General features: G+C 33.6%; 1 protein-coding gene across 3 annotated transcripts in view; it reads right to left on the bottom strand.

Moving 5' to 3' along the window:
- The window catches only part of LOC143057593 (tubulin polyglutamylase TTLL7-like), a 35,797-nt gene that overhangs the window by 8,100 nt on the left and 256 nt on the right, over positions 1-27,441 (bottom strand). For all 3 annotated transcript variants that reach the window (XM_076230930.1, XM_076230925.1, XM_076230917.1), the window contains exons 2-13: positions 19,931-20,006; positions 9,566-9,760; positions 8,757-8,814; positions 8,260-8,391; positions 7,195-7,353; positions 6,188-6,404; positions 5,085-5,408; positions 3,611-3,705; positions 2,206-2,350; positions 1,597-1,809; positions 1,101-1,196; positions 300-620 (exon numbers count right to left, since the gene is read on the bottom strand). In XM_076230930.1, coding sequence (XP_076087045.1) covers positions 300-620; positions 1,101-1,196; positions 1,597-1,809; positions 2,206-2,350; positions 3,611-3,705; positions 5,085-5,408; positions 6,188-6,404; positions 7,195-7,353; positions 8,260-8,391; positions 8,757-8,814; positions 9,566-9,760; positions 19,931-19,982 — 2,007 coding nt within the window. In that variant the 5' untranslated portion in view covers positions 19,983-20,006. The remainder of the gene's footprint in view (positions 1-299; positions 621-1,100; positions 1,197-1,596; positions 1,810-2,205; positions 2,351-3,610; positions 3,706-5,084; positions 5,409-6,187; positions 6,405-7,194; positions 7,354-8,259; positions 8,392-8,756; positions 8,815-9,565; positions 9,761-19,930; positions 20,007-27,441) is intronic.

Below are 27,441 nucleotides of genomic sequence, written 5' to 3'. Positions count from 1 at the left end.
GGCCCCAAAATTACTAGTGTAAAACTATTCAAACAAGAAAACCAAAGGTCAGTTTATTTTCGATCTATGAATTTGACTGTCCCTCTGATATCTTTCCTTCCTCTCTTATACAAATACACAAATTACATGATGTAAGTTTTAACTAAATCTTAAAGGCAATTAGCAATTTATTCAAAGAAAGAAGAAAGAATATGATTTCATGACTTCAATGCAAAGTTCATTATTTATGAACTAAAAAGACAATGACATCTGTGAACATGGGTGGCCTTGACATGAAACAGCAATTAAAAAACATTTACCACTGTAGATCTCTGTAACGATGTATATTTCCCACTTGTCACCATTCTTGATAATGATCTTGACCTTTGATTTGATTGATTTGACATTGACATATTACTGGGTGGCCTTGACCTGACACCAGAGTTAGGACGAGAATTGTATGTACTTGATGCTCCCTCACTCCACTCGCTCTGTTCTCTGACCATTGACCCTGGTCTGGACTTGGCAGATCGTCTTCTGGTCATGGGTGTTGACATAGGTGAACCTTCAGTCATTTCATCATCTTCTTCCTCCGAGTCATCAATAGGACTTGGCTGACAGACTGGCATACTTTGTAGAGGCTAAAATAAACAAATAACTTATTTCAGAATAACTTGGAAGCTCAAATAAGCAAACAGGTAAGAATACATAAACCACAACAACAAAACTACAAACATACTCTTATACAGGTATACAGGGATAAACCATTTTTTAAAATGATATTATAAAACCTCCATCTGAATCATGTGACCCAGTTATTCTTATATCTCCTGCCAAGTTATCTAACAAACATCTTCTTGTTCCCCATGATTGTCTAAAGAGGGGCATAAAAGATATCTGCACGGAAGAACGCGAAATAAAATTGACATTTAACAATAAACGAACAATGAAAAATTTCATGCAAGTTAATATTTTTACCAATTTCAAGAGACACGATGAATAACAAACCTTTTTTTACAGCTTCATGCAAAATAAAAATGACAAAACATGTTGTACGAAAATAACCCTTTACCACCCTCTGTAAATATTTATATGAATGTCTCCATTCCTGAATAACCTACCTTAGGACCTCTAGCTGCACCCTTGCCTCCTCCTGCATACTTCCCGTCTTTTTCAAATTCTTCACATTCATGTAACATATCCAGAACATCTTCTTCCTATAAAAAAATATCACACGGCAAATGAATACCGGTATACAAAAAAAAAAATACAAAAAAATAACAATTGATGATTTAAAATATTCAGTTTTTAAAATGATAATGTTTTTTTGTTAGAAAGAATAAACAAATAAAGAGTTTTTGAACTTTAATTAGATTAAAACTTTTGAGCTATTTTAAATTTTTATTCAAATATTGATAAACAGTTTTAGCTAAATATGTTTTTGGTACTTGGTACAAATTTACTTTGTGTGTGATATAATCTAACATATCGGCAGCAATTTTATTTGGACATTGGCACGATTTCATAAACAATGTAAATCTATAAATTGTAATCTTTTAGATGATATCTTCTGATTAAACTCTAGTATTCTAATTTTAACTTTTTGAAGAAACATACCCTGAGTGGATTTTTGTAAATTCTCTGGATTTCTTTCTGCATGGCAGGTGCTCTCCCTGACATGAAGATGTTGAAGATAGATGACATTAATCTAACATATTTCTCCTGCCGAGCCTTGTCTTCTGTTGGAAATATTCTACGGAATTTACCCATATTCCTGTTGTCATAATCTTCTCTCAAACTTTGCTTCTTTATCCTGGCTAGCAACTCTTTCTATTATAAAAAAAACAGCAAATATAAAAACATACAGTAATGAATGTGAATCTTTACAAATATTAGATTAAACATTTACACAGTGTTTCCTCAAAAAGACCTTAATACATGTTTAACCAGTGCTTCTGCAGAACCGTTGTGTGTTGCCTGCAATTGCTAGTGTCATCAGTGTAAAAGTGTTTTATAAGTAATGAGTATATAAAAATACAGAATCTAAAAACAAATTCAGACCTTTGTTTTAGATGCTATTTCCTGGTCTAAAGGATTAGCTTCTATCTAAGGTTCATAACAATTCATGAAGGTTTACAAATTTATGTCAAAGAAATCAGGTCAGATATATCAACAATTGTTTAAAGACAAGTCAGATATATCTATAATTGATTATATATAACTAACCAGTTCTTCTTTCCTTTTTTCAAAGTGGATCCTTCGTTTCTCATATTCTGACACATCTGGGGCATCTGGTCGTTTACCTGTACGATATAAACGTTTCTGTGCTTCCTGTTTCTGAGCATTAATATTTCTTCTTTTGTCACTAACCCTGAAATAAAATAAAATATTGAAACCATGAAATATATTTTAATGAACCAAAACTTTACAATTAAATATGTCGTGAAATAAAAATTATGAGAACTCAACTACAAAGACATGAATATACACTAAAGATTCTTTTTTCCACATGTTACAATTTTGGTGGATTGAGAAAAAATTGCATTTTTGTTTGAGGCACTCATCAATGTTAATCCCTGCTACCCATGTTTGTTTGAGGCACTCATCAATGTTAATCCCTGCTACCCATGTTTGTTTGAGGCACTCATCAATGTTAATCCCTGCTACCCATGTTTGTTTGAGGCACTCATCAATGTTAATCCCTGCTACCCATGTTTGTTTGAGGCACTCATCAATGTTAATCCCTGCTACCCATGTTTGAGGCACACATCAATGTTAATCCCTGCTACCCATGTTTGTTTGAGGCACTCATCAATGTTAATCCTTGCTACCCATGTTCGTTTGAGGCACTCATCGATGTTAATCCCTGCTACCCATGTTTGTTTGAAGCACCCATCAATGTTAATCTCTGCTACCCATGTTTGTTTGAGGCAATCATCAATGTTATTCCTCCTACCCATGTTTGTATGAGGCACTCATCAATGTTAATCCCTGCTACCCATGTTTGTTTGAGGCACTCATCAATGTTAATCCCTGCTACCCATGTTTGTTTGAGGCACTCATCAATGTTAATCCCTGCTACCCATGTTTGAGGCACTCATCAATGTTAATCCCTTCTACCCATGTTTGTTTGAGGCACTCATCAATGTTAATCCCTGCTACCCATGTTTGTTTGAGGCACTCATCAATGTTAATCCCTGCTACCCATGTTTGTTTGAGGCACTCATCAATGTTAATCCCTGCTACCCGTTTGTTTGAGGCACTCATCAATGTTAATCCCTGCTACCCATGTTTGTTTGAGGCACTCATCAATGTTAATCCCTGCTACCCATGTTTGTTTGAGGCACTCATCAATGTTAATCCCTGCTACCCATGTTTGTTTGAGGCACTCATCAATGTTAATCCCTGCTACCCATGTTTGTTTGAGGCACTCATCAATGTTAATCCCTGCTACCCATGTTTGTTTGAGGAACTCATCAATGTTAATCCCTGCTACCCATGTTTGTTTGAGGCACTCATCAATGTTAATCCCTCCTACCCATGTTTGTATGAGGAACTCATCAATGTTAATCCCTTCTTAAGGTGTTTAAAGGTCAATCAGGATAAATAGTACAAGATACTCTTCACTTACTTGATATTCAGCAGTTTAATGGTATTTTCTATTAATGCAGATTTTATATCCCAGTCAATCTTTTCATCAGTACCAAAACTGGGTGATCTGTTAATCTGAAAAGAATAAAAACATATAAATAAAGGCTCCTGCTAGCCAGGGTTTCCGCTGGCGGTTGCCATTTTCACATTTTGCAAAAAATAAAAATTGTGGCGATTCATTATTTGCGAAAGAATTTGGCGAAAGAAATATAACAATTTCGATTTTAACCATCTTGTTTACTTTTTTTTCGGGTTTCTCAGACTGTACCTGATCGGACAATATTCGGAATTAACCTTGACCTCATTACGACTTTGACAGAAAATCAATAACCAGCTGAGTGCATTTTATGGCTGTAGGCAACAATAGACTAATTAATAAAATAATCTTTCTTTTTAAATGAAAAAAAAAACAAACATGTATTTATGGGGAAAGGAGAATAAGCACACTTCTGTAGATATTTCTTTTTTTTTTAATTTGTGTACCCATATCATATTTTGTGATCATAGCACATCAATTTTTCATTAAACTAAACATGTCATTCAAGTCTTTTTGTCCTGAACTTGCCAGCTATATATTTGTTTAATGAGTGAAAGAAGTCTTTAGGCCAAATGGGTTAGTGCCATTTGGTTTTAAAAAAAAATCTTTAGTAAAGCATTTGTGTGAAACAAACAATTTTTTTTTCTAATATACTTGAGAAATAGTTATTGCAAATAACATACACACTGGACAAAAACTTTACTTTTGACAAAGTCAACAAGAAGGATAAGTTACCAAACTTAAGGTTCAAACACTAAAATGTCTTTTTTATTACAGGCTGTGTTGCTGACATTAAAGATTTTATCCAAAAGCACTATGGGAAAATCTTGAGGAATTTTAAGAACCTGTTAAAATACAAATTAAACAGATTACCCTGTTTGTAAAATTAAATCCATGATATTCAGGTATTCAGGAAATTATGTATTTTAAATGTTGTATAAATTTACAATATTTACCACTTTCACTTCTGAATGAGAAAATAACTCATCAACTTACCACTTATAATTCTATTTATTGGATGCATACAGATTTGGGATTTAAATGGACGTTTCTTTTGAAGTACTGATGGGAAAATTATTACTTTAGGAAAACATTTAAACTAATTCACTTTGTAGATGTAACTAAATAGAATTTCAGATTGTTGTTAAATTTTCAAAGCCTAATTAAGGTTGAAATATGTTTTTTTCATTTGAACATTTGCCACATCAATTACTATTATAGTTTTGATGTAGAAAAGATCAGTTTATAAAGAAAAGTTTTATGAAGCTGTGAATCTTATAAAAGCAAAAAAATGGGAATGTGTAAAGGGACATAACTTTAGTACAGTAAAAGAGATGCCACCAAAATTCAAACTTGATCTGTGTTATGTGGTGATAAGCATAATGATAAAACTTAATGCCTGCAGACAAAAACTTACTTCTAACAGCCATGGTTTTAAATTCCTATCCAATAAAACATCAAATCCTAGCACCTCAAAACATACACTATCACTCCCTGATGGGGCACATGGCCGACACATTCTATAGGCATGTAATAAATGTGGCATCGATACCAGCAATGTTTTCACTATCATGTCTGAGATGTTTCTCCACATTAATGCCACATCTCTGTCCTTGTTACGTAGATATTCGTTAAGAAATGCAATAGATCGTTTACTTCCTGAATCCACCGATTCTCCTTTCTCGTAGTATTCATTATGTTTGTTCACTGAATAATTCGTAAGATGCATATACATATGGTTCTGAAAATAGAAGATGAATTTTTGTTTGAATTTCTAACCTGATGAACTACACAGGATATGCATATAGAGGATTGAGATCTCAAAAAAACATGTTTAACCCCGCCCCAATTTTGCGACTGTCCCAAGTCAGGAGCCTCTGGCCTTTGTTAGTCTGGTATGATTTTTAATTCTAGTTTCTTGTGTTTAATTCAGAGTTTAGTATGACATCTGTTATCACTGAACTAGTATGCATATTTGTTTAGGGGCCAGCTGAAGGACGCCGCCTCCAGGTGAGGGAGTTTCTCGCTACATTGAAGACCCATTGGTGGCCTTCGGCTGTTGTCTGCTCTATGGTCCGGTTGTTGTTGCTTTGACACATTCCCCATTTCCATTCTCAATTTTATACTATGGCAAATAATCTTTGTATTACTACACACACACATTTTCTTTATTTAAAATATTCCTTAGGATCAGTATGTCAAATTTAGAACATATTTTACTCAATATTACAATATTTGATGTCTGTTTTGATTGAAGTTTGATAAAGAAAGATTTTTGGTATTTCTCTATACTGTTATGGTAAAGAAATGCAGAATTGAATTGACTTGTACTGTGTAAAGTCTGTTTGACAAATGCCAGACTTTTGGCATTTCACTGTGTTCTTCTGTTTACTAATTTTTCCTACTTACAATGTTAGATTCCATTGGGTTTTGGTTCTATTCTGTACTCATCACTGAATAAATACACATGTAAAGGATCACTCTATGTTATCAGAATGTAGATATGTTAATCATACTTACAATGTTAGATTCCGCTGGGTTTTGATACTTTTCTGTACTCATTCTAACCAGTCCATCATTGAATAAGAACACACGTAATGGATCACACGATGTTATCAGAACGTATATACGTAAATCAAACTTATAACCATCTAACAGGAAGGGTTTTTCTATATATTCTTGTACAATAAAATGTTCTGTTGCTGGAATCTTCTCAGCATTTTTAAATAGCTGAATTCTAAAATAAAGAAAAAATATTGAGCCAGGTTAAAATTGGTCTCTTTTGCAAAAGAAATAGTGATTGTTATATCGTTTCAAATTTCAAATTTCAGTTCAATAATATCAAAATACTTCAGCCCTCTTAAAAAATAAATACAACTCTCCATCATTATTTGTGATACATTACGTTAATTGTATGTTTATATAATTCATTCATATTCATGTGTTTGAACATTTTTCCCAAGATGTAATTCTCTGAATTTTGCATGTCCTCAGCCTTTTCTTGTATTGTGTAACATGATAGATGCTACTTATGGAGTTTTCAAGGATAAAAAAAATATGTTTATTTCCAGTCATGGTAAAAGACAGCCACATCTATGCCACACATGTGCCTATGTACAAAATTTTAACTTAAAAACTTGTAGTACAGCAATGAAACTTGACATTACTATTCAGTACTATGCCATGGTTTTTCAAATTGTTGACTTTACAGATTTAAAAAATTCCAGTGAATAAAATGAGAATTTATGTATCAATCAAACAAATTGGTTTTTTTCTAACTTTTTTTCAGCACTTGTCATATATAGCAACTATTGTATAAATGGATGAAAACATTTCCTTTACCATATTGGCCCTGATATCATTCTGAGTCTCATATGAGCCCTTAGCTTGGCTGATTTAGGAATCTCAGGATGATATTAGGACTTATATGAAAAGAGAACATAATCTATGATTATACAATAAGTTTAAACTGTTTCTGTGGCTAGCATAGCTGTTATATTTGTCTCCTGCATTATAACTATACATACCCATGCCCTTGTGCACCATTGGAAGGTTTGATGATAAATGTTTTAGATTTCTTTTTACTTTTCAGGTCTTTAGAATAATTAACCAATTGACTATAATCTGAAGGCAGGATCCAAGACTTTGGAATAAAGCCATATTCCTCAGGAAATTCTTTAGACACCCTGTAATATATCATAAAAATAATATAACATAATTTTATTTTTTATAGAGTAAATGTATAGCACTATAGGACAAGAGCATCTGAGAGTATTTGAGACAATGATGGCTTGTTAATGGGTTTATATAATACAAACATTAGAATGACAATTTAGCCTTAAAAATTACCATGAGGTTAACCCTTCTTCCTCCAAAAATGCTTTATTCTTGTAAATCAAATGACATGACTGGTAATAAATTAAATACTGCCAATCTAAATATTCCTAGTGATTGAAAAAACAGATTGCATTTTACAAATAGGTGGATTATAAAGGCTATTATCAGTTCCATGAAATTGCACAAATTGTCCAAATTACATTTTTGAATCAAATAACGACGTAAGTCTACTTATTTTTCTCAGCTGGCAGAGGCCTTTTTAAGTAAGAATTGGTGATTAAATGAGTCGAGTTTATTTATTTGTGTATGGCAGTATAATGCCCCCATTCTGACTTTGTTTTAACCTTGTAAGTATTCAATAATCAATAGGTATCTATAAGACATATCTCAATATACTTTAATACAACCAAAACAGAGAAAAGGATAAAATTTCACCAATAACATTATGATTTTATTATGTTTAGATAAACAAATAAACTCAATGCATTTGAACATAATTTATAATCCATTTTATGGACTCTACCATGCTACAGATTCACCAGGCGTTGGTTCACTTTCGTTAGTAAATAATTTATAAAAGTAAAAAGGGCCTGTGATCTATTTTTATTTCACCAATTTACATAATTTGTTTGAAATTAAATTTTTGTTTAAGTTTTACTTCTCACAATAAATTGTAACACGCTTTCTGCTTATTTTTACATTAAAGGCATTGTAAGGCATGTTTTAAATCTATACTTGTTTATAGATTTGCTTACTTTAACATATTACGAGCTAAGCAATCTTTTCTGGTTATTTCACCCATTCCAGGAAAATGATTGATTCTTTGAAATGGTTTTAATTCATTGATCCTTTCAGCTGATACAAATGAATCATTCCATATTAAGTATCTGAAAATAAAGAGAACAAAATAAACCCCAGTAAAACAGTTATATACAATATCAAAACCTCAACACCAAATACAACTATCATTTGAAAATATTGTTGAATCATTTCATTTCATTGTGGAAAAAAAGTTCTTTGTTTTATTATAATCTTTAGTTTTGGTGAACTTCCATAGAAACGTTTTAATGTTTATATTAGTTTCTATGTCTAATTAAAGAATTAACAATTTCAATATTACCTACCCTTCCTAAAAAATAAATGAAAATTAATCTGAAAGCATAGACCAATACAAACTGATGTTATTTGTTTTATCTTGTTATACATAGAGAGATAATCAGTTAATTTCGGAAATTCTACAATAAATGCATACCCGTTGGGATCATCATCTTTTGAAGGTGTAAAACCAAGTTTCTCTGCCATCTGACGAACTGAAAATTAAATAAGTATACAATATAATATAATCATATAGTTCCAAGACTCTGGGATGTTTTTTATGTGTTAATAACCATACAAGACTTCTTATGGAAACTGGACAATATTCTAGGGAGAAAGGTAGCTAGTTAATTCAATTATTACTGTACACTTCATATTTTTATGTAAAGACCCTATCATGCAGAGCTTGTTAAAATGGAGGTAGCATTTATAAGATTATGCTCTTCAAATCATTTGTTTATCATCAAAAAGATCAGTTATTTATGAATATTTGTACCCAAATAAATATATTTACTTCCCATATACTGTGGATTCATTATTATTTGTTGGATACCAATTTCCATGGGTTTCGTGGGTAATGGAAAACCACAAATTTAAATGTTCAACGAATCACATATTTTCAATAGGCTTTGTATACAGAGATTGACAAAACCACGAAATCAAATATCCACAAACATGCAAGTTTTCCTCAATCCACGAAAATTGGTACCCACAAAAATAACTGAATCCACAGTATCTAAGTAACAATATAAAATTTGATGAAATTGACCTACTGTTTACCTATTTCATTTTACTTTTTCTGTGACACATACATGTATTACAACATGATTATAATAATAATAATAATAATTAATTCTTTATTTAAAGAGGGTAAACTCAGTTAGTTACAATAAGATTCATTTCACATATAACCCTAAATATTCCGATACTCTGTTTTATTCTATCACAGAAAACTTCTCTACTTACTGACTTCATATCTTGTTCCACTTAAATTTACAATAATAGGGTTTTTCTTTTTGCGTTTTTTCTTCGGTGAACTGGCACTTTTTGGTCTGTCACTCTCAGTGAATTCAACATGTTTGTTGTCAACACGGCGATTGGCTTGACCAGCGACAGTGTCCAACTTCCTGGCATAGCTCGTCAGACTAGATAATGACACATCTGTAAAAAATGGTTATTGCTTTTATAATGCATGTAATATTTATGGAAATAATCATGATGGGTTAAGGACAAATTATTGATTTTTCAATTCGCTTCAAATGTCAAAATAGTAAATTTTAATATGAATTTTAAAAACTGTTTTTATTTTGATACTTTTCTTAGCGAGCATTGTCATTATGGAAGACACATTTATATTAAATGAAGATCCTACTTGAAATACCAAAATATTTGTACATCCAAATCAATAAACACTCATTAATCCCTTTAACAACCAACCTAATTAATACATGTAACTTGATACATGTAAAATCCAAATATTTCTTAGAATTACAAAAGCCTGTTTTTAATTCTGTTAATATTATGTAATGTTTTGATAAAAGTTACTGTAAGATTAATTAATATAATGCCTCACAAAACCATATTATTGAACCATGCAGTTGTGGTCTGGTAATGATGAGTAACAAGAATTGACACCAAATCAAACAGTCAGTTGGGTTATAACCCATAACTTTAAAGTTTTTCATTGCATGCTATAGAAAAAAATCTCAAATATGCCAATTTACTAAAATAAAAATCTAAAATTTAAAAAATCAAAAGGGAGCTTAAGCAATGGATGTAAGCAATTCACCACAATTTCTTACAAGTTGGTGAAAGCATTCTTGAGTTATTGTCTGAAAACTGGAAAAATCCCCCTTTTTTTAATGAGTAAATCCCCATAACTCCGAAACACAAAATTAAAAATTTATAAAACTAGAGGCTCTAAAGAGCCTGTGTCGCTCACCTTGGTCTATGTGAATATTAAACAAAGGAAGCAGATGGATTCATGACAAAATTGTGTTTTGGTGATGGTGATGTGTGTGCACATCTTACTTTACTGAACATTCTTGCTGCTTACAATTATCTCTATCTATAATGAACTTGGCCCAGTAGTTTCAGTGGAAAATGTTAGTAAAAATTTACAAATTTTATGAAAATTGTTAAAAATTGACTATAAAGGACAATAACTCCTTAGGGGGTCAATTGACCATTTCAGTCAAGTTGACTTATTTGTAAATCTTACTTTGCTGTACATTATTGCTGTTTACAGTTTATCTCTATCTATAATAATATTCAAGATTATAACCCAAAACAGTAAAGTTTCCTTAAAATTACCAATTTAGGGGCAGCAACCCAACAACGGGTTGTCCGATTCATCTGAAAATTTCAGGGCAGATAGATCTTGACCTGATAAACAATATTACCCTATGTCAGATTTGCTCTTAATGCTTTGGTTTTTGAGTTATAAACCAAAAACTGCATTTTACCCCTATGTTCTATTTTTAGCCATGGCGGCCATCTTGGTTGGATGGCCGGGTCACCGGACACAATTTTTTAAACTAGATACCCCAAAGATGATTGTGGCCAAGTTTGGATTAATTTGGCCCAGTAGTTTCAGAGGAGAGGATTTTTGTAAAAGATTACTAAGATTTACGAAAAATGGTTAAAAATTGACTATAGAGAGCAATAACTCCTAAAGGGGTCAACTGACCATTTCGGTCATGTTGACTTATTTGTAAATCTTACTTTGCTGAACATTATTGCTGTTTACAGTTTATCTCTATCTATAATAATATTCAAGATAATAACCCAAAACAGTAAAATTTCCATAAAATTACCAATTCAGGGGCAGCAACCCAACAACGGGCTGTCCATTATACCTGAAAATTTAAGGGCAGATAGATCTTGATCTGATGAACAATTTTCCCCTGTCAGATTTGCTCTAAATGCTATGGTTTTTGAGTTATAAGCCAAAAACTGCATTTTACCCCCATGTTCTATTTTTAGCCATGGCGGCCATCTTGGTTGGTTGGGCGGGGCACCGGACACATTTTTTAAACAAGATACCCCAATGATGATTATGGCCAAGTTTGGTTAAATTTGGCCCAGTAGTTCCAGAGGAGAAGATTTTTCTAAAAGATTACTAAGATTTACGAAAAATGGTTAAAAATTGACTATAAAGGGCAATAACTCCTAAAGTGGTCAACTGACCATTTTGGTCATGTTTGACTTATTTGTAGATCTTACTTTGTTGAACATTATTGCTGTTCACAGTTTATCTCTATCTATAATAATATTCAAGATAATAACCAAAAACAGCAAAATTTCCTTAAAATTACCATTTCAGGGGCAGCAACCCAACAACGAAATGTCCAATTCATCTGAAAATTTCAGGGCAGATAGATCTTGACCTGATGAACAATATAACCCCATGTCAGATTTGCTCTAAATGCTTTGGTTTTTGAGTTATAAGCCAAAAACTGCATTTTACCCCTATGTTCTATTTTTAGCCATGGCGGCCATCTTGGTTGGTTGGCCGGGTCACCGAACAAATTTTTTAAACTAGTTACCCCAATGATGATTGTGGCCAAGTTTGGATTAATTTGGCCCAGTAGTTTCAGAGGAGAAGATTTTTGTAAAAGTTAACTCCGGCCGACGGACGACGACGCCGGACGACGCCGGACGCAAAGTGATGGGAAAAGCTCACTTGGCCCTTCGGGCCAGGTGAGCTAAAAAGAAAGGGAGCTCTAGTCAATAGATATAATCAATTCACCAAAGTTTTATGCAAATTGATTAACTTAGCGTTTTTGAGTTATTGTCCAACATGTTAACGATAAACTGACTGACAGACGGACAACGGTATACCATATAATACGTTCCAAATGGGTGTATAAATATTTTATCTGTTGCTAGTCTTATAAAATGAGTGCATTTTAACTTGTATGATTAGACCTGGAATATGTTTGGGTGGTATCAAACAATTATTCTACCAGTCAAGTACTCCCACTAGTTCACTCAGTATTAGTAACATAAAAGTTAGCACATGATCATTGATGAATTAACAATCAAATGAATTTAAAAACAACAAGTACAGGATCAGACATCAAACGTTTTAAAGCCTGGATCCCTGTATGAGCACATAATTTGTCCATTCAAACATATCACATGGGATAACCGTACACCACTGATAATACCTTCTGCAGGAGATAACTGGTTCCATACATCAAACACTGTGGTTCTGACTAAATTACAACATGTAATATTTCTTGTTATACAAGTCATTTGCATAAAACATGTTTTGTTTTAGTTTGTAATTGATGTGTGAAGAGCATTTTTGTATAAATATAAATAAGATACGGTTTGAGTGCCAATGAGACAGCCTTCCATCCAAGTCACCATGTATTTAAAGTTAATAATTATAGGTCAAAGTAAGGCCTTCAACATGGAACCTTGACAATTTTCAGTTTTATTTTTTTCTATTAGTCAGTCTTAATTGAACTATAAACTAATAACTTTTAACAGAATAAATAACCTAGTCTACTACAAACAATTATAAACTTAAGTTCAGAATATAATGCTTGCATTTATTATTGCTAATATTTACAATGGAATTAATAATATTATTGTATAGCAATATAATATTTCCAACAGAAAGTAACCAAAAGTTAGCGTGCAATAAATTCTAATATTGCACTAGTGCAATAAATCCTCAAAATTCATGACGTCATCAACGACAAAATCTTAGTTTAAACCAGTTAGTACTTTTAAATATTATATTACTATACAATAAAAGGGTTATTGCATGAATATTGGGGAATATTGTCCCTCGTAGAACATATATTGCACTCGCAAGCTCGTGCAATATAAAATTCTACTCAGGACAATATTCCCCAATATTCATGCAATAACCCTATATTATTCTATAGGCAATACAAATGTATTGTAAGTAGAATTGAAGGAAAGGAAAAAAAAGGACAGAGTCCATGTATGTATTTCTATGAGATATTTAAAGGATTTTTTTTGCATAAAGTTTGTCCAAAATCCTGAAGGATATCAGAGATCAGAAATCATAATTAGTAAAACAAGCTATTTGCCATGAAGAAAGAAAAATATTTGAACACCAACCTGCAGACCACATCCATAAACCGTGGTCCTAAGTAACCTCTCCAAAATATTATCTTGTATTTTTATTGACACCTTTTTATTAGGTCCAAACAAATACAATTACAGCTTAATCAAGACATTTAAAGTTCAATACTGTATCAATAACTTGAAACATGTAAGTACTGGTTACAAAATCAATGGTAAATTTCTATTCACCTGAAAACCTTTTAAAAGATACATACTTTGTAGAATAATTTGAAAGGAAAATCTGTGTCAAAACACTTACTTAATACTCAGGGTTAGGTAGGTAGTTCAACTGTTTACTTTTCATAAGCTTTGACAATGCCTAACTTCCTATTATCTTTCAACTGACAAAAAACTACTCCTGCACGATTTAAAACTTTTTAAATTTAATTATTGATTAAAAAATTGATTTTTAAGTATCAATGACATATTGAGTACATTTGGTCTTTTTTTATTAAAAAAATTAAAATTTCTACTACAATGTATTGTCCTATTATAGGCATTGCCTTAGGAACAAATGGAGTAGTGTAATACTTCCAAATGAAAATTAAGATAGAACATTCTTCTTGGGATACTAAATCATCAACATGATTAGATACTGTAAATTCAGAATTTATTAAGTTCATTTATTATTGTGATTATTGAAAAAAATTAGGACAAAAATATACTTGATAAAATTATTGCATTTTCATGAAAATCTGCATACTGTCATATGTATAAAGTATTAGAAATGAGTTTTGTTTATTACCGGTACCTTTACAGTTCTAAGAAGACTGAACATTTTGTCAAAAATAACCAATCAATGATTTCAGGAGAAATGTAATAAAACTTTTATAATGCAGACATAATAACTAATTCATTAGAATTGTTTTCAGTGCTTTTATATAGATTAAAGGAAAGACACAGGAAGAAATCTATAGTTATCAGACAGTTCTCAAACTTGACCAAGGAAATAGGGGTTGGAAAGGGGGTCCTGGATTCCCTCTTCCCTACCCACCAAATCCACTTCCCTCAGCTTATCTCTTCCCTTCCTCTTGACAACGATGAAAATCTTTCAAACATTTTCAAAGATTATCCCTATTTTAAATCCCCTCTTCAATCTGTTCTGGCCCCTGGACTCCGGTTTCCAATCCCCTCATTCCCATGTTCCCTTACCCCTGTTACACCCCTTCAATGAAAGAATTACCGTCTTCTATCCGAAATCATTTCAAGGTTCAGAGGTAGAGTTGTACTAGAGCATAACAAACTAAATGGTTTATTTAGTAAGTTATTCCTACCAAGGGTTAACGTTAACTGTTTACAAATATTGCCTGTTCCTCAGCTATATTGTCTCGCAACAAGTCAGTTTCATTTACAAACTCAATCATTAGCTTTTTGAAAATCAAAGTAATTAAAATCTTATTGGTTGAAAGATTGGAAAAGTTGGGTGCATAATTTCAACCCATATTCTAGTCAAGCCACAAAGTTATGGTTGTGAAAAATTTGAATGATCATAAACTGTACATGTGGATTCATTTATTTTGAACATTTTTTGTGGATTGAGGGAAAATTTCAATCTGCATGGTTTTGTCAGTATGCATACAAACCTAAAGAAAAATTTAGGCTATAATTAACATTTGGATTGTGACTTACCTATGCATACAAAAACTAGGAGAAAATATGTACCCCTTGAATAATAATGAATCCACGGTAGCAAAAAGTTATATGTAGTTGCATTTTATCCTCAGCTGATGTTTATAATCAATTTATTGTGTTTAACACCGAATTTTTAGCACCATTGCTTACATTTTTGTAGACAGAGGAAGTCAGAGTGGCAGAACAGAACCATAGACCTTCTGAAGGAAAACTGACAACCTCATCTGACAACACAGGAGGTCAGAGTGCCAGAACAGAACCATAGACCTTCTGAAGGAAAACTGACAGCCTAGTCTGACAACACAGGAAGTCAGAGTGCCAGAACATAACCATAGACCTTCTGAAGGAAAACTGACAACCTAGTCTGACAACACAGGAAGTCAGAGTGCCAGAACAGAACCATAGACCTTCTGAAGGAAAACTGACAACCTCATCTGACAACACAGGAGGTCAGAGTGCCAGAACATAACCATAGACCTTCTGAAGGAAAACTGACAACCTAGTCTGACAACACAGGAGGTCAGAGTGCCAGAACATAACCATAGACCTTCTGAAGGAAAACTGACAGCCTCATCTGACAACACAGGAGGTCAGAGTGCCAGAACATAACCATAGACCTTCTGAAGGAAAACTGACAGCCTAGTCTGACAACACAGGAGGTCAGAGTGCCAGAACAGAACCATAGACCTTCTGAAGGAAAACTGACAACCTAGTCTGACAACACAGGAGGTCAGAGTGCCAGAACATAACCATAGACCTTCTGAAGGAAAACTGACAGCCTAGTCTGACAACACAGGAAGTCAGAGTGCCAGAACAGAACCATAGACCTTCTGAAGGAAAACTGACAACCTAGTCTGACAACACAGGAAGTCAGAGTGCCAGAACATAACCATAGACCTTCTGAAGGAAAACTGACAGCCTAGTCTGACAACACAGGAAGTCAGAGTGCCAGAACATAACCATAGACCTTCTGAAGGAAAACTGACAGCCTAGTCTGACAACACAGGAAGTCAGAGTGCCGGAACATAACCATAGACCTTCTGAAGGAAAACTGACAGCCTAGTCTGACAACACAGGAGGTCAGAGTGCCAGAACATAACCATAGACCTTCTGAAGGAAAACTGACAGCCTCATCTGACAACACAGGAGGTCAGAGTGCCAGAACATAACCATAGACCTTCTGAAGGAAAACTGACAACCTAGTCTGACAACACAGGAAGTCAGAGTGCCAGAACAGAACCATAGACCTTCTGAAGGAAAACTGACAACCTAGTCTGACAACACAGGAAGTCAGAGTGCCAGAACATAACCATAGACCTTCTGAAGGAAAACTGACAACCTAGTCTGACAACACAGGAGGTCAGAGTGCCAGAACATAACCATAGACCTTCTGAAGGAAAACTGACAGCCTCATCTGACAACACAGGAGGTCAGAGTGCCAGAACATAACCATAGACCTTCTGAAGGAAAACTGACAGCCTAGTCTGACAACACAGGAGGTCAGAGTGCCAGAACAGAACCATAGACCTTCTGAAGGAAAACTGACAGCCTAGTCTGACAACACAGGAAGTCAGAGTGCCAGAACATAACCATAGACCTTCTGAAGGAAAACTGACAACCTAGTCTGACAACACAGGAAGTCAGAGTGCCAGAACAGAACCATAGACCTTCTGAAGGAAAACTGACAACCTCATCTGACAACACAGGAGGTCAGAGTGCCAGAACATAACCATAGACCTTCTGAAGGAAAACTGACAACCTAGTCTGACAACACAGGAGGTCAGAGTGCCAGAACATAACCATAGACCTTCTGAAGGAAAACTGACAGCCTCATCTGACAACACAGGAGGTCAGAGTGCCAGAACATAACCATAGACCTTCTGAAGGAAAACTGACAGCCTAGTCTGACAACACAGGAGGTCAGAGTGCCAGAACAGAACCATAGACCTTCTGAAGGAAAACTGACAACCTAGTCTGACAACACAGGAGGTCAGAGTGCCAGAACATAACCATAGACCTTCTGAAGGAAAACTGACAGCCTAGTCTGACAACACAGGAAGTCAGAGTGCCAGAACAGAACCATAGACCTTCTGAAGGAAAACTGACAACCTAGTCTGACAACACAGGAAGTCAGAGTGCCAGAACATAACCATAGACCTTCTGAAGGAAAACTGACAGCCTAGTCTGACAACACAGGAAGTCAGAGTGCCAGAACATAACCATAGACCTTCTGAAGGAAAACTGACAGCCTAGTCTGACAACACAGGAAGTCAGAGTGCCGGAACATAACCATAGACCTTCTGAAGGAAAACTGACAGCCTAGTCTGACAACACAGGAGGTCAGAGTGCCAGAACATAACCATAGACCTTCTGAAGGAAAACTGACAGCCTCATCTGACAACACAGGAGGTCAGAGTGCCAGAACATAACCATAGACCTTCTGAAGGAAAACTGACAACCTCATCTGACAACACAGGAAGTCAGAGTGCCAGAACATAACCATAGACCTTCTGAAGGAAAACTGACAACCTCATCTGACAACACAGGAAGTCAGAGTGCCAGAACATAACCATAGACCTTCTGAAGGAAAACTGACAACCTAGTCTGACAACACAGGAGGTCAGAGTGCCAGAACATAACCATAGACCTTCTGAAGGAAAATTGACAGCCTAGTCTGACAACACAGGAAGTCAGAGTGCCAGAACATAACCATAGACCTTCTGAAGGAAAACTGACAACCTAGTCTGACAACACAGGAAGTCAGAGTGCCAGAACAGAACCATAGACCTTCTGAAGGAAAACTGACAACCTAGTCTGACAACACAGGAAGTCAGAGTGCCAGAACATAACCATAGACCTTCTGAAGGAAAACTGACAACCTAGTCTGACAACACAGGAAGTCAGAGTGCCAGAACAGAACCATAGACCTTCTGAAGGAAAACTGACAACCTAGTCTAACAACACAGGAAGTCAGAGTGCCAGAACATAACCATAGACCTTCTGAAGGAAAACTGACAGCCTAGTCTGACAACACAGGAGGTCAGAGTGCCAGAACAGAACCATAGACCTTCTGAAGGAAAACTGACAACCTAGTCTGACAACACAGGAGGTCAGAGTGCCAGAACAGAACCATAGACCTTCTGAAGGAAAACTGACAACCTAGTCTGACAACACAGGAAGTCAGAGTGCCAGAACAGAACCATAGACCTTCTGAAGGAAAACTGACAACCTAGTCTGACAACACAGGAGGTCAGAGTGCCAGAACAGAACCATAGACCTTCTGAAGGAAAACTGACAACCTAGTCTGACAACACAGGAAGTCAGAGTGCCAGAACATAACCATAGACCTTCTGAAGGAAAACTGACAACCTCATCTGACAATAAAGATTGGAGTCCAATGCACCTGCCACATACAGGGTTATACCACACTACCTAAATGTTGACAGGATACCTCTGATCAATATTTACAATATACCATTTTTATTCTGTTCACTATGTAAAACTATTTATTGTGTTGTAGTTATAAAATAGCTATGTTTAACTTCTTCTGTTTGTTAATTTTCTCCTGATTACTTTTTAGTTATTTTGAGATGATCTTAACAAAATAAACACAGGGTTCCTTTGTACACAACAATTTAATAATGGAATGTAAACATAAAAATTAATTCAGCCTTTTGATGTTTCCAAAGAAAGTTTTTATTTGAATTGTTTTGAGTGTTGTTCATGGAAGTGTGACTATTATTTCTCAACACTCAATGCTCTGCAGACTATGCTGGCCTGAAACCTTAGATAAAAGTGTATGGCTTGTTGCAATTCGAAAACTGATTTTTACAGATACTTTATCAGCACTTGGACCTTCCTAGTCTACTTAATGCTCTTATAGTATTTCAATAAATTACAAGGTTGACCTTGATTCACCAGATTTCCAACTCATCAAATACCCCAAGGTCACTGAAGATCATAGCTGAATTATTGCTTGAATTTAATGAAGGTTTGATTTCAACATATGCATTGGCTGCAACCTTACCCTAAGCATACATTATAATGACTTTGTAGGATGCACAGTTATCTTTGTATTTAATACAAGAATAATGGTTTATGATGATGAAGGGTCATCCTTTCAAAGTGATTTTGGCCTTTGACTATTCTAGTCGATACAAAAAGGATCAATCTGAAACCCTTTTCGATGCATGTGCCATGAAAAATAACTACAAGTAGTAGACACAGCTAGACTACAAAGTTACAGCACGGGTATGAAACAAGGGGTGTATAAACAAATACAGACACCGGAATTCGGATATACCTATTACTTTTATTTGAAGGACATGAAAGATACAAAGTAATAATTAATTTAAAGTTTTTTAATCGAAATTTTACTATAAACAATTAACGTAGTGAATATGGGAAATGTTGACATTTTGTGTGTATCAGACAGTGAAGCCATTACATCATGTGTTACTCTGGATTATACAATGTAGTAACTCCATTTAAAAACAATACGTGAATCAATGTAAAATATGTTATAATCAATCAGAATGAATCTTTCTTCATCAGAACCAAATAAGGCCTTTATACAACAGATAAACATACCTTGTCTGTCTGCCAAAGAACTAAGAGATCCACTTTGTTTAATACTTGGCATAGTTATATGTTCACTCTTAAATACCTGGAAATACATAAATTTAAGATCTGAACATGTATATTAAACCTCCATTTACTATTGAAGTTCAAAATGTATAACTGTCTAATATTGTACGTTGCCCTCTAGATGGTTTTGAATGATTATTATTTGTTAGGTTGCTGTCAAAGCATTGAGTAACTACAAAATTGAAGACTTCTAAAAAATGTCATTAGAATGATCACATGGTCTGTTATGTTACCCCAAAAGGTTTATCTTCTATTGCTGCTCAATCTACATACATACAGTAATCAAAATTCAATATTTAATCCATTATATCCAATATGGTTGCAATCTTTATTATACAATGTACATGTATTATGACCGTGATACTTTTGGATTTATCAGCAACCTTGTAGCAGTTATATGAGTTAGATCCATACAAGCAGTACAAACTTTGGCCTGAAGAATCTTTCCAAGTGTATGTTTTAATATTTACTGTCTTCATTAATTAATCAGTCTTGACAGCCTTTTTATTCTTTAATACTCTTGTTCTGAAGATTGACTTCCACAAGGAGACTGGGCTGTTTAGTAATCAATAATATAGACAGTTTAATATATAAATTTTGTTATGAAGTGTAAAAAATTGAAAACGGCTTAGATTTTAAGTCTGTAGACAAATCAAAAATCACAATTGTCGATTTTGTGAACCTTTTCTCCAAATAACATTAGAGTCAATTTGCATGAAATATGAGTTCACTTAGTATGTATTGGAAAGCTGCCACCCCAATGGATTAGTATAATACAAGTTTTATACTGTTACATAATCACTCTTTATAAGTAATCCTATATTTATCTTCAAATGTCGATGTGACAGTGAGACACATTAATTTTACACTTATAATGCACATTTTCTTCACATCCTTAACAATAACTTAACAATCATAACTGAACCATGAGACTAAAAAACAGCATTATGTGGATCTGTAACATTGTGAACAGGATGTTAATTTGTTTAGATCGAGAAGATATTTGAGACACCTTCAAATGTCAACCAAAATAAAACTAATTTTATTGCATCCAAATGGCATTGATTTATCATAATACTTGGAACAAGGGACAAAAATCTACTGATCTTATTTGAAGATGATCAGATTTGATCAAGGTCAACTTGAAAACAACAAATCTATATGTAACTTAATAAAATAAATGTGTCTCATGGCATAGTGACCAAAATATTAACGTTGGTGGTATGTTCTTTGCTCATTGTTGAAGTCTTATGGTGACCTATATATACTAGTTTCTGTGTTATTTGGTCTCTTGTGGAGAGTTGTCTCATTGGCAATCATACCACATCTTCTTTTTTATATTAAGCATTTAAATCACTTCAAAATGTTGGTTAGAGACTCAAATTTGTTCAATAGCATTGTACTTCACCAGAAGATCTAATGAATGAAATTTCGTCCCTAATTTCACAGACTTTGAAGATAATAAACTAAAAACCAAAATAAATGTAAAATAATCAGGAAAATCACACGTATTTGTAGAAAAACCGTTGAGTGTAAAAAATAATGTTTAAATTTGTGTTTAAAACATTCTTTAGTCAATTAAAATGATAATTGCACTCTATTCCTATAGATAAAGTTTTATTGTTCAGCTTATATTTAATTCTATATATCAATGTATATAATACACCAGTGAACCTTTTTTTCAAAAATCTTACCAGTAAAAACACTCTTTTAGATCATGCAAGAGCTGCAAGGTCATATTTTCTGATCGTTCAAACAAAAAATAAATAACGCAAAATAATCAGAGATTTCAACTTGTTTACCTATTACATGTATATACAAATGTAGTTCATTACAATTTTTATGATCACTTTTGAACACCTATGGAATTTTTAAACCCAAAAATATCTTTGACCTTAATCTACCTCCAGAATATAATTCATGAAGTAACATATAGTTAAACACCTCATTTACAAATATAATATGATGCAGTTTTAAAATTATAATTTAAATATAACTCAATTAATTATACTGTTAATTCTTACCTCTTGTAAATGAAAATCAGTTATTTAGTAAAAATTCACATTTTTGTGTTCCAAGACTGCCATAATTTTTTTATATTGAATGTTATCACAACACACGAACTTATATCGGAGTTTAAATATTTAGATATAATGTCTTACAATATTGGCAGCGTAACAATAAATGTTTTTACAGGTCATTAATCCAGGTTGTAGTATTTCGATATTAAACATTTAACACTGATCAACAAGAAGTTAATGTTAATTTACACTAAAAGCTGCATAAATGATGGAAGAACTGCTGTTATTCAAGAGAAAAGTTATCTCCTTGCTCAAGACCTAGTTGTTGCTGATATTAAATTTTTAACAATGAATCAACAAGAAGTAAAATATAATTTACACTAAAAGCTACATAAACAATCAGAGAAATTTGGTTAACAAAGAGAAGAGTTACCTCCTCTCAGAAGACCTGTCAGCAGCATTTTTTTGTGCTACTAATTCTATAACAAATCAATATTAAACCAAATTCTTTTTTAGATGAGAAAATTTGGATTTCTGAAACATAATTTAAAATAATAAATACATTTGTAATACCCTTTGAAAGGGTCCCTTTCATAACTATATTGGTAATGTTGTTTATAAACCTTTTAGAGGAGTAGGTCCGGTAAGAGCCGATTTTGGCCTCAAAATTCAGGTTCATCTGATGAAAGATTTTGGACACTTTTTAGTTTAAACATATTTAATTATAGTGGATTGGGAAACAAGTCTTGCAACTTATATTAATCCCTTTCCACTTTGCGGGTGCGAGTGCTGCCTTGTAGCGGCATTAGCCTGCTCTTTTTCGAAATCTACAAGGGTGTCTTTAATGTGCAAAAGATATGGCTCTCTCTTAACACGGGTCAGCCATTTCTCATCCCCTTCCGACAGACTATCATCGTTTCCTCAAGACCATATTCGCAAATGGTGTCAAGGGAGCGCCGAAAATTCAGTCCCTGAAATTTTCATCCCGTACGGGAATCGAATCAGGAACCTTTGTGTTAGAAGTCCGATGCACTAACCACTACACCATGGCGGCTTGGACACTTTTTAAACACTTTAGTGTCTACTTCAGTAGATTCAATTAGTTTATGTGAAAGACTTGAACTAATATAGTCATTAAAGACGCTCAAGTCCAAGCTTAAATATGAAAAATCTATCAAATATGCCATAATATGTCACTTTCAGATGGCTTTTGTCAATCAAAGAGCAGAATGCTCTGAGGGATACAATTGCCATAGTTTTCATTGACACATGTATCACAGTTCTGCCAACTTTTCATTAAGCAAATGGGTGAGATTTGGCCAAAATTGAAAAGATCAAAGAGGGAAAAAAAATAGATCCAAGGATACTGCCGCTAAAAAGCATAAACATGCGTGAGTCTCACGCATTTTTGGCAGCCCTGGTACAGCTGGATAGTATTATTTTCAAAACTAATTCTACTGCACATGCAAAATGTAATAATCTGAATAGTGACTCAACTTTAAAAATAGCCAATCCCGGATACAAGTGTATTAGCTATGTACTTATTTTGTCTTATTTTTGTACTATCAATTCCAAGTTTACTTTCCACAGCAGCCTCTGAGAGTGAGAGAAGGTATTTCACTTTGTATCTTATCACCGTTATTTCTAGGAGGAACCCCATTTCTAACTCTTTAAATATAATTTCCTTTGGGTCAGTAGGGTATGAATCCTTTCCGTACACACCCCTCTGTTTAAATTGAGATTGTTCTGAATATAATACGGCGTTTATCGACATCTAACGAGTTATTTTTTCTTGACGAGTCGTATTGTCGTATTTTGACGGAAAATACTTCCTTCCGGAAGGGAGACAACTCAAAATGATAATATGGAAGACTCCATTTCAGCTGAAGGGGTGTTAGGTAAACCTTTACGATGTGGACTACATTTATTTTAATTTAAATGATGGATATGATTTAAAATTATGCAACAACAATAACCCTCAATAGCAGACAGACATAGAAAGAATCCCATGAGTTTCAAATTAATCAATGAAGCGGGGAATCCAGAGCAACCACTCAATCTGATACCCCTTAAAATCAAGAAAACTATACGCATGTGCATTAATACACAAACAAACCCACGACTTGCGATTTGGAACAAGAACGTTTATTAAATAATATGATGAATGGTTCTCCATTTCTTTATGAGAGTACAGTATCAAATATCAGTTTCATAACGGTGAAATATGGAAAAACTCCAATTCAGTTCTTATATGACAGAAATAGAATTATTGGAATTCAGAGAACTCTCGAATTTATCAAAACTGGGGAATTCCCTCTGACGTGTTTCTAAATTTATAAAAACACTAAATATAAATACTGCTTAATTCTGATTTTCCGTGTTGTTAAAAACACGCATATAGGTCAAGGAAAATATCAAACATGAAGATTATGAGAAGAACATTACAGGAAAGTTGTTTATGTTCAATCCTTTTGCCTGTTTTTACCTTTTAAAGCAAGACAATCATAAAATCTGAGATGTTGCTGAATGTTTAGAATAAAACGGTTGATGTGAGGGAATGCAGCCCTGAGTCAACGGTAAAAGTCTACAGATTGCTTGAAAGCAATCGTATCCCAAAAATGAAAGTCGCTGCATCTGTTTTCCTTCTCAACCTTTATATATGTTATGTTTTATCATCAAAAACAACTTACATTTAAATATTAAGAATGAATACAATTGCGGCCACTTCCATTTAGACGGAAACCTTCTGAAAATTAACCAAAATGCTGATATTTTGAAGATTTCTTAATTAGGCTTATACCCGATACGTATATACATGCACATTGTATAGTCAAAAACAGCCAATATCTTATAGAGCAAATTATATTAAAAACTATTAGATCATAAAATAAAATTACTTAATTAATTTCATTATTAATACTTCATTGAACTTAATGAAGTTCAATAGTTAAAATCATAATTATTCATATGCTTATAATTCAATTTCATAAACATATAATTAAATACAGTCATGTAAAAAATTGTCATTGAACAGGCGCTATTTTTGTTCATTTCAAAAGTAGTGATAAAGCCATGCAGTAATATTAAAAACTATCAAGCCAGCCACAAAAGAGTTTTGATTGCATGAAAGCAATCTTCACCCCAAAAATCAGTGCAGAAAAAAGTATACTTAATTTATAAAAATAATTTAACAAATTACTATAACTCCATTATAAACCAAACAATAATCATTTTAAATGTGGTGTTAAAGAATTCTGGAAGTTATTGAAAGCAAGATCAATATAAAAGTAAGGGATGTTGTATGATAGCTAATGAGACAACTATCAACCAAAGTGATAATGAAATAATAAAATGGAATGTTAGCAATTAAAATCAACTATATGTCCTTCAACAATGAAAAAACCCATACTGTATAGTCTGTTATAAGAAGCCTCAACATGAAATGTATGAAATGATTCAATTTGAGAAAACTAACAGCCTAATTTCAAACAGAAATAATGATAGTGGTCAAGTCTGGTTAAATTTGGCCCAGTAGTTTCAGAGAAGATTTTTGTATAAGTGAACAGATCCGAACAGACACCAAGTGACAAGAAAAGCTCACTTAGCCCATTAGGCCAGGTTAGCTAAAAATCAGTTGAAAAAGGCTTTTACATAGAAAAACATCAAACAAAAACACAGACAAGACATGGCAGGGTACATCCATCTGAATCCCTCATCCCTAACAACAAAAAAGACACTTAGTACAGATCTTAGAGTACTCACAGTTACTGAGATCTAGTTCAAAGCCAATAACAACTATTAATAAAGTAAAACAAAAATCATGTATCTAAGACTAAAATATCAAGGCTGTTGGTTTTCTCATTTGAATTGTTTTACATTTTGTCATTGTGGAGCCTTTTATAGCTTGCTATGCAGTATGAGTTTTGCTCATTGTTGAAGGCTAAACTGCAACCTATAGTTGCTAGCAACTCTGATTTGATATCTATTTGAATGTGATTTCAAGTCAGTTAGATTGGAAAGCAGATATGTTCATGGAACCACATGAAATCAATTTCAGGGCATACATACATGTACTTGAGGCAAAGGAAAACTGGTTACTTTTTCAATGATAGTAATTTTTTTGCATAATTTTGTGATTAATGGTTGGAATACATCCACAGATGATAAATCATAATGAACATACAGCTGGGTTCTCTTTTTGTACAAGTATAGTTAGAACCCCATTATTTTTGTTTTAATCAATTGTGAACTTTTTACAGACTAATGATTTCAAAATTGCAAGAAAATTGAATGCAGTTGTACTGACATGAAAGTTTTCTAGGCTTTATCAATTTCATTTCAGCAACAGTGACTATAAATTAAAAAAAAAATGTTTTTTTTTTAAATCATTCTCTTTGATGCCAATGTGTCACATGATCCCTTTCTTCATGGTAGGATGAATTAAGGTTTTGCGGTAATGATGCCTTTGAAAAAAACACAAATAGGAGAAAAATAAATTGATATAACAAGATGTGGACTATGAGTGCCAATGAGACAACTTTCCATCCAAGTCACAATTTGTAAAAGTAAACCATTATAGGTCAAAGTTAAATGGAACCTAGGAAGTACATGTAGTTCACTGTAATCTTTGAGGTCCATGTTTGAACACACCCATATCATGTCTTTAAATAAAATATACATAAAATGTATACCACATGGAGATATGAATAGCTTCCTTTGTGGATGGGATGGAGTCTCATTTGGGAGTCTGATCCCGGATCCCGCTTATTGTTTTCAAAATTGCATGTGATTTCCTGTGCCCCCAACTTAGTTTCCTTTTTTCACATTAAAATTATTTGACTTTCACCTGCCAACCTAAAAAATATTGGTGAATACCGCGTTACACTTAGACCATGTAGACCCCAATACACCTTATCGCTATAGCTGGCCAACCCGATACTCTGTACTACTTGAACATTTAATGTCATACAATAATCACTTTTCCATTGTGGTGTCAGATATTTTATATTATGACCTCAAAATTTAAGGAAACCTGTGTAATGTCCAGTAATGGCAGACATTTATCGATAAGGTGTATGACACCTATTATGCGGCATCACAGTATATTTAAAACATTTGAGGTCAATATAATTGGTTAGTTTTGTAGCAAATCATTCAATTTGTAAAACTCATACAAATACTCATACAATTAATTCCAAAGTAACAATAGATCTAACAAGCTTCTTTGGAGTGGAGATTTAGATGGGATAATTTATAGGTGACCAGTTTATATGCAACTCGATCAAGACTCATTCAACATAAACCACATCCCCTTTAACAAAATATTACATTAAACCATATATAGATCGTTGTTGAAAATATAAGCAGACTAATTCTAAGTATCTAGTCGATCAACAGTAAAATACAAAAAGTGGAGACTGCAAAAATTCTGCA

Source organism: Mytilus galloprovincialis, chromosome 1 (genome assembly GCF_965363235.1).
Source record: "Mytilus galloprovincialis chromosome 1, xbMytGall1.hap1.1, whole genome shotgun sequence".
Taxonomy (NCBI): domain Eukaryota; kingdom Metazoa; phylum Mollusca; class Bivalvia; order Mytilida; family Mytilidae; genus Mytilus; species Mytilus galloprovincialis.
Note: the sequence above shows the minus strand (reverse complement) of the source record. Positions and strands in the feature narration are given on the sequence as shown.